General features: G+C 36.9%; 1 protein-coding gene across 1 annotated transcript; it reads left to right on the forward strand.

Moving 5' to 3' along the window:
• Positions 1-1208: 1208 nt before the first annotated feature.
• On the forward strand, positions 1209-17599 carry LOC113067374 (vasorin-like). Its single transcript, XM_026239750.1, has 2 exons — positions 1209-1244; positions 14865-17599. The coding sequence occupies exon 2, from the start codon at positions 14893-14895 to the stop codon at positions 16891-16893; it is 2001 nt and encodes a 666-aa protein (XP_026095535.1). The 5' UTR covers positions 1209-1244; positions 14865-14892; the 3' UTR covers positions 16894-17599.
• Positions 17600-19216: the final 1617 nt, after the last annotated feature.

Here is a 19216-nt window from a genome sequence, read left to right on the forward strand (position 1 = left end):
ATTTTATTTTTTAAATAATATTTTGACGGGATGTCTTTGTTAGATTTAGCTCACTTCTGGGGACAATTCTGCATCCAAAGTCAAGTTAAGTGAATGCAAGCATGTACAATAACATTAAAACCAAAGCCACTGAACATGAAGAGCTGACGGAAACAAAATGAATACACATACTTTACAGCAGGAGAAAGACTGCGAGTGAAGCCGTCGGGCTGCATTCCTGCACTAAGTGTGTGTGTGTGTGTGTGCGCGTGTGTGTGTGTGTGTGTGTGTAAGATAAACATGCCGGACAGCCTGCAACGCATCACTCGACTGCATTCAACACCTCTAGAATCTGCACTAAAGACAGCTCGCTTTCTTTCCATTGCAAATACAACACTGATGTTGCCTTTACCGGCAGAATGCTACAGTTTACATACTCGACCCTATATTACCTCAAATATCCAAATCACATTTAAATTGATGCATTTAACAGATGCATGCTTTTGGCACCAGTTTTGGGGAAAGTTACCTTTAAAAGCAATGCATTACAGTATTGCGTTACTTTATAAATAATGAAATGCGTTACTTTGTGGAACGTAATGCACTACATTACTTTCGCATTGCTTATTTGTTTTTTAATAACAAAACCCCAAAGTTATCAGTCACTTGACATGACTTGTAATGAAGTACACGTGCACTGTTTTGTTTGTTTCAAATAAAGATTATTGGATTAAATTTTACAAGAAAATACAATATAAGTCTTTCTACTTGTTTAATTCAGTGTTTTACTTGCCATTTCTTTTAAAACCCCATACACCATTTTCCCCCAGTGCATAAACAGTGGACTTTTTCATCTGTTTTATTGTCCACAAGACAAAAATGGTCTGATCATCTAGAAAAGTTTAATGTCCAAAGCACACACTAAACCTTAACATTTAAAGAGATAGATCACCAGAAAAAGCTAATTAAACTTGGCTGAACTATCCTTTAAGGTTAGGGGTCTGTTTAAATCTAGTAATAATAATGCGAAGGAGGTGGTCATCTGTCTGCGGGACACAAGCGTGCAGACAGGCCAGTGCGTGCGCCCACCCTCTCCTCCCCCATAAAGACACTTCCTGAAGCATTCCAGCCCCGACCTACAGTCGGACAAACAGCTGCGTGACGCTTAATGAACCTTTGGCCTTCTCCTACTCTTACAGAGCCTGCAGAGAGAGAAGGACACAACGAGAGAGGAGAGACAAGACCCCGTCCCGTCACACACCCCGGTGAGTCTGACATCTACCTGTCTTGAATGCAGATGACACGTTCTGGAGCTTGGAGACTATCTAAGGAGCCAGAATCGAGGAGATGCATAAAAGATCTGACACCGCAGCTTCCAAAACCACACATTTGGCTTGAGCTGTAGCGGAAAAAAAACACAAAACATCCCGTCTCAATAAAATCCCGTCTGAAATCAGATTGAGAGCTTAATGAAAAGGGGTCTAGTAAGTAAATGTGTGTTTGTGTGTGCAAGCTGAACCCGCGATGCTCAGCTTCAATTCCAACTCTAATCGAACACACCTGAACCAGCCAACCAGGGTCTTTGGGTTCAGTGAAAAAATACAACGCACTCACTCAATTTGCATACTTATGCTAGGTGCTAAAAGTACATACGCTGCTGGTTATGAAAGTACAGATATCTGAGCATGTAGTAACCCCAAAAATGTTTTACTAATGTTCCCGTTAATTTACGACAATGTTATGTCTGACATCCAGTTTGTTTTAAATGTTTTAAAGACATTTTTTCGTAGTTATGCAAAAGTTAAAGAAAATATTAAGGGAATGCTCCATTTGATCTTTTTTGCAAACATTATGGTTACTTTTGAAACAAGCAGTCAATACCATTTAAAAACGTTAGGCGAACATCAATCTAAACGTTTTTGTATTTTACAAAGTTCCATGAACAATGTATATACGTTTTGTGCTAATGTTTGAGAATGTTATTAAAGACAAGATAACGTTTAATGAACGTTCTATTAAAGAACGTTTGTTCATAACGTTGAGAGAACCATTAAGTTATGAAAACATTTTTTTTTTACGTTTTCTTTTGGTTATTAGAATGTTGGTGAAACGTTCAATTAACACTCTATTGATGTTACATAGCGTTTGTTCAGAATGTTGAAAGAATCTTTCCAGAATGTTAGCCAAAGTTCTGCAAAAGCTGGGAAAACCTTGTAAATACTGGGACAAACTACAATGCCATAAAATTGTATTCTGATACAACAAACGTGCTGTATATGCAGTAAGTGTTAACATCTAATTTCATTATTATTCATTGTTAACTTACAAATTTTCAGTTAATTCCTGTACATTGAAAATTTCTACTAAATTGCATTCCTTGGAAACTTTCTACAACTGAATATTACTAAATGTTTTGTAACTCAAAAATGTGTGCTTAGACCATAAGCGTGGCTTCAATTCACTTCGAGTCACTTCGGATCAAAGTGTCTGCCAAATGTAATTGTGAAAAGGAAAAAAATTAATCAATGAAAATATTTACAGAGAGCGGTCGTGGGTAATATAAGCTGAAAAGCTTGCATGTGTGATCTATTAGCACACGGTCTTCAACATGCTGTGATTGCACTGTGATGCACTGAAACTCAACTTACTCATCTACTATTGGAAACATATTGCACACAAAGTGGGATTCAGTCTAGACTTCCAGAACCAAGACTGACTAGTGAATTCTGGAGCTGTTAACAGTGAAAGCTGGCTGTAATCGGCCCTCTCTGCCTGCAGCTGTGGTTGTGTTTGTATAAAGATGAGTGAGTGTCTAGTCAAGCATAGAAGGGATTCACAGCCTGCTCCAGCCTTGAGCCCGTTTAGATGATGGGGGTTCCTGTATTGTACTGCCTGAGGTGGAACAAGGGCTAATAAAACACAACTCCCCTCACCCTGTCACGGCCTGTCCCAACAGCCTGGGGGTCACTCACTAATATGTGCCCTCCATTCCCTCTTGACCTGGACACAAGTCAAGGCTCAACTATAAAGTGTTGCATCATATAGCATTTATTTCCAGCTATAGTGTGTTTATAAATACACACAAACACACACACACATACATATAAACTAAATATATTTAAATAAATCAAATAAAAACACAAAAATTAAATATATATTATTTTATTCTATTTTAAGCCAATATGAAACATAATAAATAAATATATAAATATATAATTTTTTTGAAAGTATATAAAGTTTGTTGGATTCTATTTTAAGCACAGGCTGTATTCTAAGCAAATGTGAAATATGATAAATAAATAAATATAAAGTTTATTGTTGACAGTATATAAAGTTTGTATATAATAAATATATAATATTTTTATAAAACAATTTTAAACTAAAACATGTATTTTATGCAAATATTAAATAAATTAAAAACTTTATTGTTGACAGTATTTAAAATGTTTCTATAGGTATACTAAATAATAATTAATTTGTATACAACAATTAAAAAAACTAAAGTTATAGAATGTATTCGATTTCAAACTAATATTAAAATAAATAAATCAATAGAATTAAACTAAACCAGCCCTGTAAGTGAAGAGAGACGGCAAAAACAAAGAGAGGGACGAAGCGATTATGTGTTGTGAGTTCATGTACAAACACTCAAACATTCCTGTAACTAAAAGGAATTCGGTCTCAAGTCGTCTGAAATTCTTTCCTTTCTGGAAGAAGCATCTGTGTCAACAGGACATCTTTGGTTTAGCGTAAAAGCTGAAGCGGCGTTACTCGATACTCGGGCACACAGTGACATCCTGCTCGTATTTGTTTTACACTAAGCCCCTGTGTACACGCCGTGGTGTGTTCGTGTTTGGATAAGTTGCTTGAGCAACATTAAGAGTTTGTCTCGATGCATTACCACCGTTTGCAGAAGAGTACAGCGAAGGTGTTGAATCAGACCAGACTTACAGCACAGTGACCTAACCTTAAAACACACAACAGAGCTGTGCACGTGAACACACACCCTGCATGTACTATACTCTCCAGTGTTTACACTGTCACAGAAGAGTGTGACGGACACATGAACCCTTACACACTGAAGCAGATCGTGTTGTGCTGATGGATGAAGGGGCTCGTGGGATTGATCAAACTGAATGTTTAAAGCAGGGCAGAATGTTTATGGAGCACTTGGTTAGCAGTCTGAGGATATTGGGAAGAAAGAAACCCCTTTTCCCTTTGCACCTTTATGCTTTACTGCACACTGCAAAAAAAATATTTTCATACTTACAGAAAAACAAGCCAAAATACAAAATATTCGGTAACACTTTAGAATAAGGTTCATTAGTTAATGTTAGTTAACTACTTTCGTTAACATGAACTAAGCGAGAACAATCCTTCTACAGCATTTATAAGTCTTAGTTCATGTTAATTTCAACATTTACTAATGCATTATTTAAATCAAAAGTTGTGCTTGTTAACATTAGTTAATGCACTGTGAATTACCATGAACTAACAATAAATAACTGTATTTTTATTAACTAACATTAACGAAGATTAATAAATAAGTAATAAATGTATTATTCATTGTTTGTTCATGTTAATGAATACATTAACTAACATTAACTAATGGAACCTTATTCTAAAGTGTTACCAAATATTCTTAAATCATTCACTTGAGATTGAAATGTTATAAGATATAAAGTTGTTTTCTGAATTTTAAAAAGTGTTCTGCTTTAAATATGCAAAAATATCAAATTGAAAACATTAAATACATTTGTATTTTATTTTGAAAATGAAATAATACATACATAAGGCCAATGTATATAAATAAACATTTACATTTTATAATATTTTTAATTAAATATTTTTCATATAAGAAATAATAGATAAGTGTATTTATAATATGTATAATATGTAATATTATCTAAAATTTTAAATGTCATTTTATATATATATATATATATATATATATATATATATATATATATATATATATATATATATATATATATATATATATATATATATATATATATATAAACACATATATTTATATGTTTATTTATTCATGTTACAGTAATGAAAATGACTCAGAATTTGTGGCTTAATTTGTTAATGTATGTATAAATATACTAAATATATAAATTTTAGATCTAAAAATTATATATTTAGTATATTTATACATATTATATATTTAGTATTTTTATCCATATATTTATACTTAGTATATTTGTGGATTAATTAACAAATTAAGCGACAAAAGAGTCATTTTCATTACTGTAACATGCTAAAAAGGTAATTAATATGTCATTTTGACATTATTTATACAACATGATGGAAGTTGTTGAGCTGTCTTGAATGAATTAAATTAATCACTGCGAATGAGATTTTTTCACTTTGAATTAAGTTGTTCTGATGACATTAGCTGATTTAAACTCACTTGATTTCAGTCATTTTGCACATCAAATAAATGCATCTTTTTTTACGAATGTTAAGCTATTTGTACTGGAAGATGAAAATCTGTTATAGAAAGGCATTTGTTGTGCTTCTGTGAGAGTTCTTTAGGATCCCGGAGCACTAGAAAGTGTTACAGGCTGCAACACGCTGATAGTCCCGATGTCCTCGCATGGATGGTAACCACAGTCCGTAGCTGGTGGCACATCTATCTCTCATCTGTCATCTGTCTCTGCGCTCTGTGGGGTCTCGCGTCAAACAATGCCGTCTATTGTAACCCGTGAGGATCCGCACGGCATGTTTATCTTTTCCTCTAGAAGTAGTATAAGACGTTCATGTGTGTTTGTGTGAGTTCTGGAAAACGGCCCCAGGGCAGCCAGACGCAAAAAAATCACCAACGGAAAAAAGAGGCAAGTCACACAAGCAGGTTATCAGTGGGCAAATATCACAGTAGGCTGGAATGAGGAACAATGCAGCCCTACCGATGCTGTCAACAGTAACACATAAAGACATTCCTAGACAATTACACGATTACATGAGCTGCTGGCTTTCAAAAGAGCAGTCAGTGCTCATGTGCCTAGCCTACGTGCTTCTGAAGACAAGATTTGAGTGCGGCCTTCATCGATCTGAGATATGTGCGCCTGTCAGATAACACAGATGGTGGGCTAATGATCATCTGATAGAGGAGCTGTCAGTACGACGAGGTTCAGACGCCTGTGCATCTTCAGATTCAACGCATTCTTACCTCCCGCACCAACAATACGTGTGTTTGCATGTGTAAACAGGCACACATGACATCCACGGCGAAGAATGCCAAGCGTTCACCTGAAGGCGACTTTCTACGTTGTCCGTCACAAGCGACGTTACTGGCGAAGAAGAGGTGAAGGTTCTGCTTGATTTGTGTGTTTTTTGCAACCCACTGAAGCTGCGAGTACAGGAGCCGCAATTTGCTTAGTTGATCGCTATCAAAAAAACAATGGATAAATAGGAAGCGCGTGCGATGGCTTGTTTGGATGGCAGAACAGGTAGAGTCACTTCGAACTAATGTTTGGAGTTGCGAGGAAGTGACAGAGGTATGGATGAATTTAACACACATCGGGTTACGTAAGTCGATCCTCTGTTAACCTTCTAGTTGGCTGTTATCTCTCTGTATTAAAGTCTGTGGACGTTAGAGAGAACAGCATCTCTCCGGTCCACACATTAACACTTCAGACCTCAAGACTGCATGTTTAACACTGCGCCGCAGAAAAATAACATTGCTGGCAAACTAGATATGTGCACTTCAAAGGCGGTCACAGACCAGCAGTGTTCTTGTGTAACCTGAGTGAACCTGAAAGGTCCTGTGTTTGAGTGACCTGTCATTGAGTGACTTTTGACCTTTGCAGACCAGTGGAACAAACCTGAAGCCCACTCAGATGAACGCCAATCTGATTGCAGACCATGCAAGTTATTTAGTTCATGAGATTAATGGCAGTGTAGACACATTCCCAAATGGATTGTAACAATCTAGATCAAGAACAATATCTAGAATGATGATTTGTGGGTCTCATAACTACGAAAACACAATTTTAGCCACAAAAGAAAACATGTTGGTAAATCATAATTATGACATTAAAATATGAGACACTAATGTATAAATATGAGATAAAAGATAAAATGATAAGATGCTATGAGACACTCGTAATTAAGACTTCTTATCTCATAATTATGTTTGTTGTGGTTTAGACTTTTAATCTCATATTTAACCTGGTCGTAATTTAGACCTTTTATCTCAATCACTTTTTATCATAATTTTGTCGATGTAGACTTTTAAACTCACAATTATGATTTTATCTCACAATTTCAATGTTGTCTTTTTTTCAATATAATCTTAATTTTAAGTTGTCATAATTATGACTTTTTATCTCATAATTGAGTTTGTTGTGATTTAAACTCATAATTATGCCCTTATTATCTCATAATTATTTTTTTGTCACAATGTTTTTTTATATCTCATAATAACTTTTTATCTCATAAATGAGTTTTTTTGTGATTTAAACTCATAATTATTCCTTTTAATTTCATAATAATTCTATTTTGTCACAATAATGTATTTTTATCTCATAATGACTATATCATAATTTAGTTTTTCGTAATTTAAACTCATAATTATGCCTTTTTATCTCATAATTAATTTTTTTGTCACAATGTTTTTTTATCTCATAATAACTTTTTATCTCATAATTGAGTTTGTTGTAATTTAATCATTCTCTCATAATTATTCATTTTTAGCTCAATTTTAACTTGTATCTCATAATTTTGACTTTTTATCTCATAACTGAGTTTGTCAGTTTCAATATCTCAATTATTATTTTTTTATCTCACAATCTCAATTTGTCATAATTATGACTTTTTATCTCATAATTAATTTTTTTTTAAATCATAGTATGACTTTTTTACTTTTTATGCTCTAATTATGACTGTTTAATAATTATGATTGACCAAAGCATGACTTTTTTCTAATGAGGCAGAAATGGTGTTCAATACATTGCATGCACAGCAGATTCTTAGCGTGCTAATCTCACTGAAGTATCTCCGTGACATGGAGGTGCGCTGACAGCAGTGCTTTGACATCATTGATTATTCAGTGCTGATGGAGGACATCAGGGCCAGGCATGCATCAAGACCTACACAAACGTGAAATAACAAGTGTGCATGCCTGCTAGGAGCCTGACATCTAGCCTCAGCAGCAGACGCACTGCTTATGCCTCAGAGCGTCTTCCTGGAAATCCATTTAGTTTTGGATTGCTCGCTCTAAAGTCTAGGGCAGACATCTGAAGTCTGTCCGTCCCTTTCTTTCCGGCCGCCCACATGCATGGTCCCAGGAGAAGCACGCAGCTCTCCGGCTGCAGTCTGGCACGGGCCGGGGCGTCTGCGCAGGCACACGTCTGGAGCGTTGGGTTTCAGCTCAGCCCGAGGGCGGCCGTAGGATGAAAGCACCTCATCTCTCACCCGCAGTGAAACATCTCTCTCGAAACAAAAGGGCCTGATGAGATCCGATTACAGCCTAAACAGAGGGTCCAGACATGCCTCCAGCAGCACACAGATGAGCAGCTAATTGAACGGCGAACACTGTCGATTCTTTGTTTTGTAAATGAATGTGTCAGGCTGAGGTTGTGGGCAGAGATGGTTATCAGCACCACCATGAAAGATCTAGGGGATCGTTTCATTGCAATCACTGTGACTGAGGCTGATCTAACCGTTGAGGATTTATGCAACAATCTCAAACTCAAACTGAAAATGTAGCATGAATCTTTTATGTCTTGTCTAATGGTCCCTGTCCAAGCAATTAGAGCTAGCCTGGGTTTAAGAGGAATAGTTCACTCAAACAAATGTAGTTATTAAATCTAAAAATATATACAGTAGTTTATTATTATAAAACTATAAAAATTATTTCTTTGAAATTATATATATTTACTATTTGAATATATTTGACTAAATATATTTTTTAATAAATGAAAAATATATTTTCAAAATGCAAATAATAAAATGTTAAATAAAAATATATAAGTACATAATTATTAAATGTCAATTTGGCTTATATATTACTAAAAATAATTGTAATTGTTAAAATTATTTAATATTATATTTGTTAATAGATCATTATGTGAGTGTGATTAGAATAAATTAAAATTTTGTTCAATACAAATTTAAATGTATTTATTACACAGGAATATTATAATTTTATAGAATTTATTATATAGAATATTTTAAAACTTTATTTATTATAAGGTTTTAATTTAAATATGTGGCAAAGTATTATTTAAATAACTTAAACATATATTGAAACTTTAATAATATATGTATTAAATGTGCCAATTTGGTCAAGTTTAAATTATTAAATAGTATATTATTCGATCATTCTGTATTTTAATATATATGTCTAAATAATATGTTAATAAATGAAAACCATTTAACATATTGATTTAAAATACTTTTTTTTTAAGTGTAAGTATATTCACAGTTATCAATTAAAAATACTGTAAAATATGTGATTTTAAATCACATAAGGACTTCGTTCTGCCACGCCAAGAGTGACTATATTATTTAAAGTCTTCTAAGGGCATATCATAAAATTAATACAGCGAATGAGTCATATGGACTAGTTTTACGGTCACTGTATAATTGTCAGAAAATGGTAAAAACACTTAAGAAAACATCTCCTTCCACAGAAGAGAGTCAGTCATATGTGTTTGGAACAAAACACATTTTTGTGTACTCCTTTAACTCCCCTCACAATGCAGAAAAAGAGCAGCGTTTTATTCAGACAGGACTGTCTTTTATGTTTACAGCAGACAGTAATAGCAGTGAGAAGCTCTTATCCAGGGCTCGGCTGTAAATCCCGAACCAAAAGAAAGCATTCTTCTACTAATGATAGCCACGGTTCACTAAAACATGGACAAGAGAGCAGAAGAGCGCAGGCGTTTGTATGGACGTCCTATTCATCAGTCAGCCCAGCCTTCAGCCATACCTTCAGCTTTCATGTGTGTTGTTTTGTTGTGGTCGCATGAATATATCAGAGTGAGTGTTTAACCCAGTGAACTTCTTTGTCCTGTTTAAAACACGATACTCTCTTCTCGACTGAATCACTATACGTTCCACAAAAAAAGGGAAAAAGCCAACATCAGGTTTGGCAGGTATAGTCACATTACATAACACTGAAACTCTTCTCGTAAATAGTAGCTGTTTCTGTGTGAAGATGATCATTTCCCTCCTGCGTCCATGAATCATTGTTTTATGAGTGCATGCTGTCAGGATGAGGGGTGTAGTGGTGCATTGTGGGTAACAGGGTCCAGCTAACAGGGAGTCTTTCTGTTTGATCTCACAGAGAAAGGGATGTGGGCGCTGGGGATTAAAGAATCAAGCCTTAAGTATGTTACTCTAGCAAGAGCTCAATGACTGTAAAATACTATACAATACCTTGCACAATAATCAACTGTGACGCAAAACGACACGAGATGCTGTCACAGACCAAAATAAATGTCATGGGTTGATTTCTGGTTCCAGCCTTGGGCAATAACGTCCTTATCATCAACTTTTATCAGCAGATTTTCAATGGCAAATGCATTTCTTTGAATGAAACAGGCCCATGCGGGGATATGCAAAGCACCAGCCGCTCGAACGACACGGTTGATGATGAAAAGAAGGAAAGAGATGTGCAAATTTTACATGTAAAAAATGGGAAAATGCCCCATTGCAGACCATTTGTAAAAGTTTGGTTAAAGAAAGTGGACTGGCTGAGTAGAGGAAGAAGATGCAGATCCAAAGCGTGATGTAGAGCTGATAGTTGGCTGTGATGTCCCTTGAAGCCACACAGCAGGAGAGTCACTCCGAGCAGGTCTGAGAGCCGTCTGATAAGACGCAGCCGCTGGAGTATCTCATGCGTCTGCTGGCTGACTATCACTTCTTCTGATGCTCTGGATCGATGCGCACCAGGATAAACATCAGCAACAGCTTTATCTTCACGCCTGGCCTGCGTCGAGCCTCGTCTTTCTGCAGATGAGCCACTGCTGCTTCACAAGTCTGTCCTTTAGAGATTGAGTACCAGCATCTACACCGAACGAATTGTTGAAGTTCATCATGATCGCACAACTGGAAATTATGTGGAACCTGCAAGAAGGAGTGAAAGCGATCTTCCTCTATAGTTCAGGAAGGGAGGACTGGGACACCTCTATCAGACCCGGCAGGTCTCTCTTCACATGATGCTGTGAAACACTACGCTTCCTTCTGAAGGCCTTGTGCTCCTGAGGGACGGACGGAAGTAGACTTTGCCCTCTGACTGCAAATCCATCACAGAAAGCCTTTCATCCCTTAGTCCCTGTTTTTCTTGCTTGTATCGACTTTCCCTTCATGTTTGAAAACACCACCCTGATGTTCAGCTTCCTTATCTGTGCGTCTTCCCCTGGTTTACGCCTCTTGTTCATCACTTACACACTCAGCCTGTCGTCTTTTAGTAGTGCCTCATTCTTCTTCTTCAGTGGCAATATCTTAGTTCAGATTCTTAACATTATCTTGGTTCTTGAATACTAGTCATAACAAGTCAAAAAATAACCAGTTTATATATATATATATATATGTTTTCATATAAAACAAGAACATCAACATTAATAATAATAATAAATTTTATTAATTAGATTATAATAAATATTATAAGAAAATATTATTGTTAAAATAAAACAGAAAATTTTAAAATAATATTATAAATTAATAATATAATATTGTACAATATTATATAACTTATATATTTATTAGAATAAATAATATTGTTATTATAAAATGCAAATAATAATATTTAAAATAATATCAATAATAATAAATAATTGTATAATACTACTACTAATAATAGTTATGCAATTTTATAATAATTATATTTGAATATATACATAGCATTATTATTATTATGAATAATAATAATAATAATAATATTAAAACAATCAATAATATTTAAAATAAATTACAAATTACATATGGATATCATTAACCCTTAATATGAGCTGTAGCACTTCTAAAAACATTTCTGCTTTCTTCATTTATTTGGTCTACCTCTGATATCTTACAAATTCAATTGAGGACATTCCCACGGTACTCTGAGAGCCAAACACCATGGGACAGGGGTGACCTCCGACCCCCTCATGATTAACTGCCCATAAAGCACTGCGCTCCACCTGTTATCGGGGTTATCTGGAAGGTCTGCGTGTTTTTTTCCCATCACTGCCTCCAGTAAAACAACTAATCAGCTCTCACGGACTGTGAAGCACCACGCATCGCTGGACGGAGAGCCGTGGGTGAAGGAAACCCTTAGGGTGCATGTGTTACTCTTTCACTCACCCCTGTTGTAAAATCTTGTCTATTCCAACAAGATAGATCACAGCTAGAAATCATTGCCACAACAACAGGTATACGGTGCCAAAACACGTCAGAGAATCAATATCGGTGAACGTCATGCCCTACTGAACCTTACGTGTTCTTCTTTCCAAATACTGATATTTCAGACACATTTTTCCACTTTTGTGCCTAGAAAAAGTTTCATTAAATAGGAAAAATGCATACGGACTAAAACAGTGCACACATATTGTAATAAGCCGGGGATTAGTTTCAGAAAAGTATGCGTGTGCTTGGCTGCGGTCCCGAGCTTCTTTTTTTTTCCTGCTTTATTTGCACTGAGCATCAGCTAAAGCCAGTGTCAAAAGACAGCCAGCAAGTCAATGGGACACAGCAGCATGAATGTCTGAACCTGATCCACTGCTTTTTAGACAGAGAGGGGAAAAAAATGAGAAGAGAAGCAAATCATCTCTCTCTTGGGAGGACTGTCCCAGGCTGAACTTAAGAAACCATGTGCTGCTGATGATGGTGATGTAAGGATTACAGTTTCCTCAACACAAACAAACTGCTATCATGAGGTTTGGGGAAGTGAGTCATGTTGACTTGTCTTTGTATCACATGTACAAAAAGATAGTACCATGGTATCGCTGTAAAAAAAAAAAAAAAAAGTATATATCTATTGAGTAATTGCGCTGTGTGATTTTTTTTATTTTATTTATTTATTTATTTTTTATTAATGGTTTTGTTTGTTTGTTTTTTAATATGTCCGTATATTTTTTTCATTAATTTTTGTATTTTAATTTAATTTAAAGTTTAGGTTATTTTAGTGCGTTAAGTTGCCTTGGCACCTAGCTGATGTATGTATATATTTATGTGTGTGTGTCTGTGTGTTGTTTATTTAAATGTTAGGAAATAAAGGTGAAATATTATTATATTATAATAATATTGTAAATATAAAAAAAATAAAAAAATGTCAAAAGCACATAAAATTACTAAAAACTAAAACACATAAAATTACTAAAAAAGAAAACTTAAAAATAAAAGATAATTCAAAATTAAATTATTAAAATTAATTGATAAATGCAAGATAACACTACTGGTCACTGTTGTTCCTGTCACATTTAAGAACCCATTCTCATTAAAAATGCATGATTTCCTGTCGCTGTCAGCGCGAATGTACCTTAAAATATAATAAACAAAAAAATATCCAGATATTATTAAAAAGATCTAGAAACTTGCACTGACCTCACAAGAAGACTAGCAACTTTCTGTTAGCCAACACATACTACAATATGCCTAAAAAAGCGAACTTGATTCTAAAATATTTCCTATTGTAAATAACTGCAGTACAACACAGGGATCAGCAACAGGGCAACAAGAGGGATGCTTCAATAATGCAGCAGGAGGGAACAAAACGATCCTACTATCTCTCTGTACTATCCAATAAAACCGAGTGAGGGAATTTCACCTCAGCATGAACTTCTAATATAAAAACCCCCCACACTGTCCCAGAGAGAAACAGAAGAAGGAAAATCGTGAGGGAGAATGAAACATCTCCAACCCTCCTTTCAAGGCCAGATATGGCAGCGACTGATCTCACAGCAGATGATAAACCATTTCCCCAGCTTACTTCAGTCTCCTGGCTTCATAGCTCTTTATCTGTCTTATTCTTGCTCTCCTCCCCGACTCTCACGTTCCTCCCTAAAGGTGTCTGAGCTCATCTGATGTGCTCTGTGTCTGGCGTTCATGGTCAAACCTTTGTAAAATTTGAGACACACTTGACTGTTACTGGCACAAACCAGTGCATCCCTAGATCTCAATTTAAAGCTGATGAATATGAAATGACTAAATGTTTGCAGAAAGTTACAAAGTGTAAAAATCACTCCCAAAAAAACACAAAAACACAAGGTAACAATGTGCAACAGTGATTCAGTATGTGTGCTGAAAACTACGATGTAACTAAATGTCCAGCAAACAGCTGCGATTAGAGATGCGCCAATTCAAATATCATTCAATTTTGTTGAAAATAAATTAAAAATTAAACACTAAGAACTACAATCAACTGTAGCATTTTGAGTCCAAGATCATTCATAATTGCAGTCCCCAAGTCCAAGTACCCCAACTCGAATCAATTGTTTTACATGTTCATTTAAGCGTCACAGATTATTTTTTTTGATAAAGACTAATTAAGTCAACATCACCTTTAAGTCCAGTATGAGGTTCCAGCAGACTCGTACGTCACTACCACAATCTATTGTTTGAATACAACCGTGTCAAAAGACCTTGCCTTTGATCACCCTTTAAAAGCACTTTGTGTAAAGCAAGCCTTTTACTTGACCACATAAAAAGGCTGACCTCACAGACTCGGCAAAAGCAGAGAATCAAACACCATGGCATGTACTGCAGTATGACTTGAATTTGTTAAGAGAATTTTAGAAACCAAATAGTAACTTTACCAGATTTGACAGGTTTGATCGTTGATTAATGCCATTTTTAAACTCACAGTCAAAGTTCTAAAACAGGTGTATAATGATACAATGTGAAGTAAAGTGTGCAAATGTTTACTTTATTTTCTTGTTGCATTGCAGGCTTGAAGGGGTGAATGTAGGCAGCAACATGAAGCTCTGCCTACCTCTACTGCTGCCCCTACTCCTCTATCAACACTTGTGGTCCCCGGCATTGGCCAACTCCTGTCCGAAGGACTGTAACTGCAAAGTCCAAGACTCCATATTCTGCTTTACCCGCAAAGAAAAGAAAATGCCCAGCGAAATACCCACAACAACCAGGAATCTCTATGTGTTCAAGAACGGCATTGAGTCCCTTTCCCAAGAGGACTTTGTTGAGCTGGACAGCCTAGAGATGCTGGATTTAAGCCAGAACAAATTGACCGAACTGCCAGATCGTGTGTTTCAACCCCTGTCCTCTCTCCAGAACCTGGACCTGTCGGCTAACCAGATTGTCCACATATCCAAGGACAGCTTTGCTGGACTGGAGTATCTGGAGAGGTTATATCTATACAGCAACCTCATAGAGAGCATCCATCCTGCTGCTTTTGATGGCCTACAGCAGCTGCTGGAGCTCAAGCTGCAAGGAAACAAACTGACAATAATGCCTGCCCTGAAATTGCCCTCTCTGCTTCTGCTAGACTTGCGGTTCAACAGCATCCCATCACCAGGGCCAAATGACCTCCAGACACCTAAGTTGGAGTCATTAAAATTGGGTGGGCTGGGGCTTAGCAGTCTGGATGAGGAACTCTTGGGAAGCTTCAAGAACCTCCATGAGCTCGACATCTCCAACAACCAGTTAACAACTTTTCCAGGGGTACTCCAGGAGGCAAGAGGCTTGACTTCTCTGAGTTTGGCTGGGAATCCCATGGGACCTGTGAAATGGGAGGACTTTGAGAAACTCTCAGAGCTTCAGGAGCTGGATATCAGCAATCTAAGCTTGCAAGGGTTGCCGGAGACCTTAACCCTGCTCTTTCCTCACTTAAAAAAAATGAGCGTTGCAGAAAACCCCTTCAACTGCCTTTGCAATCTGGCTTGGTTTCCTAGTTGGCTGCGAATCAAGCAAATTCAGTTGAGTAGAACGGAAGAGACACGCTGCCACTTTCCTCCTTTAAATTCCGGGAAGGTGCTGGAGAGGCTATCGCACCGAGAATTCGGATGTCCAGTTACCACAACAGTTACGACTCGGACTGTAAAGACCACTCCAGTGCTTCCTGGCCTGGTCACCAATTTACCAAGTACCACTCATGCCAAACCTAGTGATAACCCCTCTACAGAACCCGGTAATGATCCTCCACCTCCCACCCCAAGTTCTACTATCGACCCTGACCTAAGATCAACCGTTTGCCCACCCAATATCTGCCTAAATGGAGGAACATGTTGGATGGACAACAAAAGACGTATGGAGTGCTTTTGTCTACCTGGAACATCGGGGAGATACTGTGAAAAAGAGGAAGTCCCACTACCCCATACAGAGGACCCTACTGTACCAGAACCTGAAATAACAGCAATATTGGTAACTAGCTCCTCAATACTCTTAGACCTTCACCAGTACATAGATATGCGCCCCCAAATACGTGGCGTTAAGTTAACTTACAAGAACCTTTCTGGTCTGGATAAACGTGCCAAGCACCTCAACATCCCGGCCAGTTACCCAGAATACACAATCCGTGGACTTCAGCAAAACTCTACGTATTCTGTATGTGCCAGTCCGTGGGGTGAACCCGGGGATGTGGACAGAGTATGTATAGAAACCCAGACAATCAGTCAGCAGCTAACTCTCACTGGAGCACGACTGGAGGATGAACAGAAGCTCACCACAGTGCTCATCCCTGCAGTCGCCATCCTTCTCCTGCTAGTCCTGGTAGCCGTGGCTGTTGGGGTAGCTTGCTACATGCACAAAAAGAAATCAAAGATGCACCTGGAGTTAGAATGTGATCCGTCACAGGTGGAGCTGGAGGGTCTGGAAAATGGGGAACTACCCCAAAAGCAAGAGATTATCTCCTGTCCGTCAACAACACAGAACGGTGGCTTGGACTACGAGGCACCCCTCATGCAGGATCAATGTACTGCAAACAACAACAAGAACAGCTTGAAACCCTCATATTTCTGATAAATGCAAAAGGTTTGTGACTTGCATGCTAAAGCATGGACAATACGGCCTTACAAGGTACCACCGTGGACAGTGAGATCAGCCACCAGGTTCTTTGTATAGAGATGGTGGCATTTAGTTGATTCCTGGTGCAATCCTGTAAGGGCATTTCTGTCAAAATGACATCATCCTAAGTGCCTTTTATCATCTGAAAGAATTTACATGCCAAATTTTCAACCAAAGATTTTGTTGCATTTTAAAATGGCTAAAAATGTAACATTTTAAAATTGTACAAAGGGCATATGGCTGACTGAAAAAATGTAGGTGAAATTATGATGTGTAGAATCTGTGTGTAGCTCTTAGGAGCTGCACTAACTGTGAACTTTAAGCCCTACATGTTAGTAGGTAATTGAAGATATGGACTTAAGTCACGAGGCTGACTCTTATGATGCTTTGTGTAACTGATAAGCATTGTTTCTTTGTTTTATATTTGTACCTTTTTTGTAAATATTTTTGTACAAATATGTGACTGTTACCAGGCGGCTGCTCTTCCCCCATATCTCATGATTTAAAAAGCAGACAAAACACCAGATTAAAAACTTTGGAGATCAAAATTTACTTGTACCACCGAGTGAATCAAAGGCTTTAGTTTGACAGTCCAAGCAGTTGAAAGTCTACCCAGATTTGAAACTAAATCCCTCCTCTATTTTTTAGCCCCTATCCCCCTTTGCCCTCAGAAAAGAGACTAAACTTAGGTTGAGCAAGAAGATTGCTGATTCAGAAGCAGATTAATACACATCACGCTCTGTTGTAAACACAAATTAGTCTTAAAATATATCATTGGAAGCTACAAACTGGTGGGACCTTTTAAATTATTTATTTATATACCGAAAAAGGGGATGTTTCCAAGACCAGTCTGCAAAATTAGCCTTTGCACTATTTAGGTTACTTGGCAGAGATTTCCAGTCACTTGCAGTCAAGACCATTTTGAATTAAGGCAGGTTTACTTAAACACTAAAGCATATGTTTGGATAGCTTTAAATATTATTTTCTAACACAGTCTAAAACAGCAAACATATTTAAACCAATCTAAAAACACGCACTCCAACTCCCAACTCTCCAGAGTTTACCATTCGCGTGCAAGATATAATGAAAGAGCAAAAAACAACCTGGCAGTCATTGATGACTCTTTTTAACTTAAGAAGTTTAAGAATCTTAAAGTTGACCATAAAATGCCAAACTCAGAAGAGACAGTGGGAAGCTGTGCTGATTTACCTCTGTGAGGAAATGTTAGTATGTTAGCACTTGTTCTACAACCTGTCAAATGGTGTTTGGTAATGGTTAAAATAAAAATAAAAATATTTAGTTAATATGAAACCTGCTTAAAAGAAGGAAGATTTGCAATTGAACGTATTTTTGTAGTTGTAATATCCAAACTGGAAAAAAAAAAATCTCAGCAGTATGAAGTATTGAAAATATTTGTGAATATTTTTGATAAGATCTGCCTCTTATTTTCCCTGTTTAATTTGGGAAGCTCTTTTTTATACTTTTTTTCCCCTGCCTATATGGAGATGTGTGTATATGTATGATGTGTATTTTCAAAAAGCTGCAAAGAAAAACAATAAACTACAGTGTCATATTCTGTTTCTCGCTCAAGCTAGCTGGTTAATTAGATTCACTGACGTTGAATGCATTTAATGTGTTTTTGGTAATAAGATTTTATAGACGAAAACACTTTTTTTTTCTTCTCTCCAGAGAAGTTTGCACACTGAGAGCGAGCTCTAGCATCTTCAACACCATCTGCAAGCACGCCACCCAAAGCAAACTTTTATGAGGAATTTTAGGGTTTGAGTGCCAGGGAAAGGTAATAGATTTTCCCTTTCTGGAGAAAGCTTGAGGTAAACAGGAATTTTTATTAAAAACAACAATCACTAAATCCAATAGGTGCCGTTTGGCCTCCATCTACGTCACTGGACTGAAGCTAATGAGCATTGTTTGTTAATACGCACATCCTTAGACTGACCACCCACCTGTTTTACAGGTATATTTGGACGGGTTAGCAACATACACTCCCACCAGCTCCAGAATCTGCGTATCTGCAAGCATCCAGCTGAAATCTGTTGTATATTAAACCTGTTTAACGACACAAACACATAAAACAGCCCACCGCCGTCCAGCACTAATAGCATTTCCATTTGTAATGAGTGGAATCATGTCAAACAATTAAAAAACAACAAAAAACTCACACAGCTAGAGAACAACAGCCAAGGCATCAGATGGAGGCAAATTTGGCCAGAAAGCGTACAAGCGCACGTCAGTCAGAGGAACAGGGGAACGCGTGTGT

Source organism: Carassius auratus, linkage group LG28B, assembly GCF_003368295.1.
Source record: "Carassius auratus strain Wakin linkage group LG28B, ASM336829v1, whole genome shotgun sequence".
Classification (NCBI taxonomy): Eukaryota; Metazoa; Chordata; class Actinopteri; order Cypriniformes; family Cyprinidae; genus Carassius; species Carassius auratus.

Bases quoted from the DNA above. Each gene is read 5' to 3' on its own strand.
- LOC113067374 (XM_026239750.1), top strand. From the start codon at position 14,893: ATGAAGCTCTGCCTACCTCTACTGCTGCCCCTACTCCTCTATCAACAC.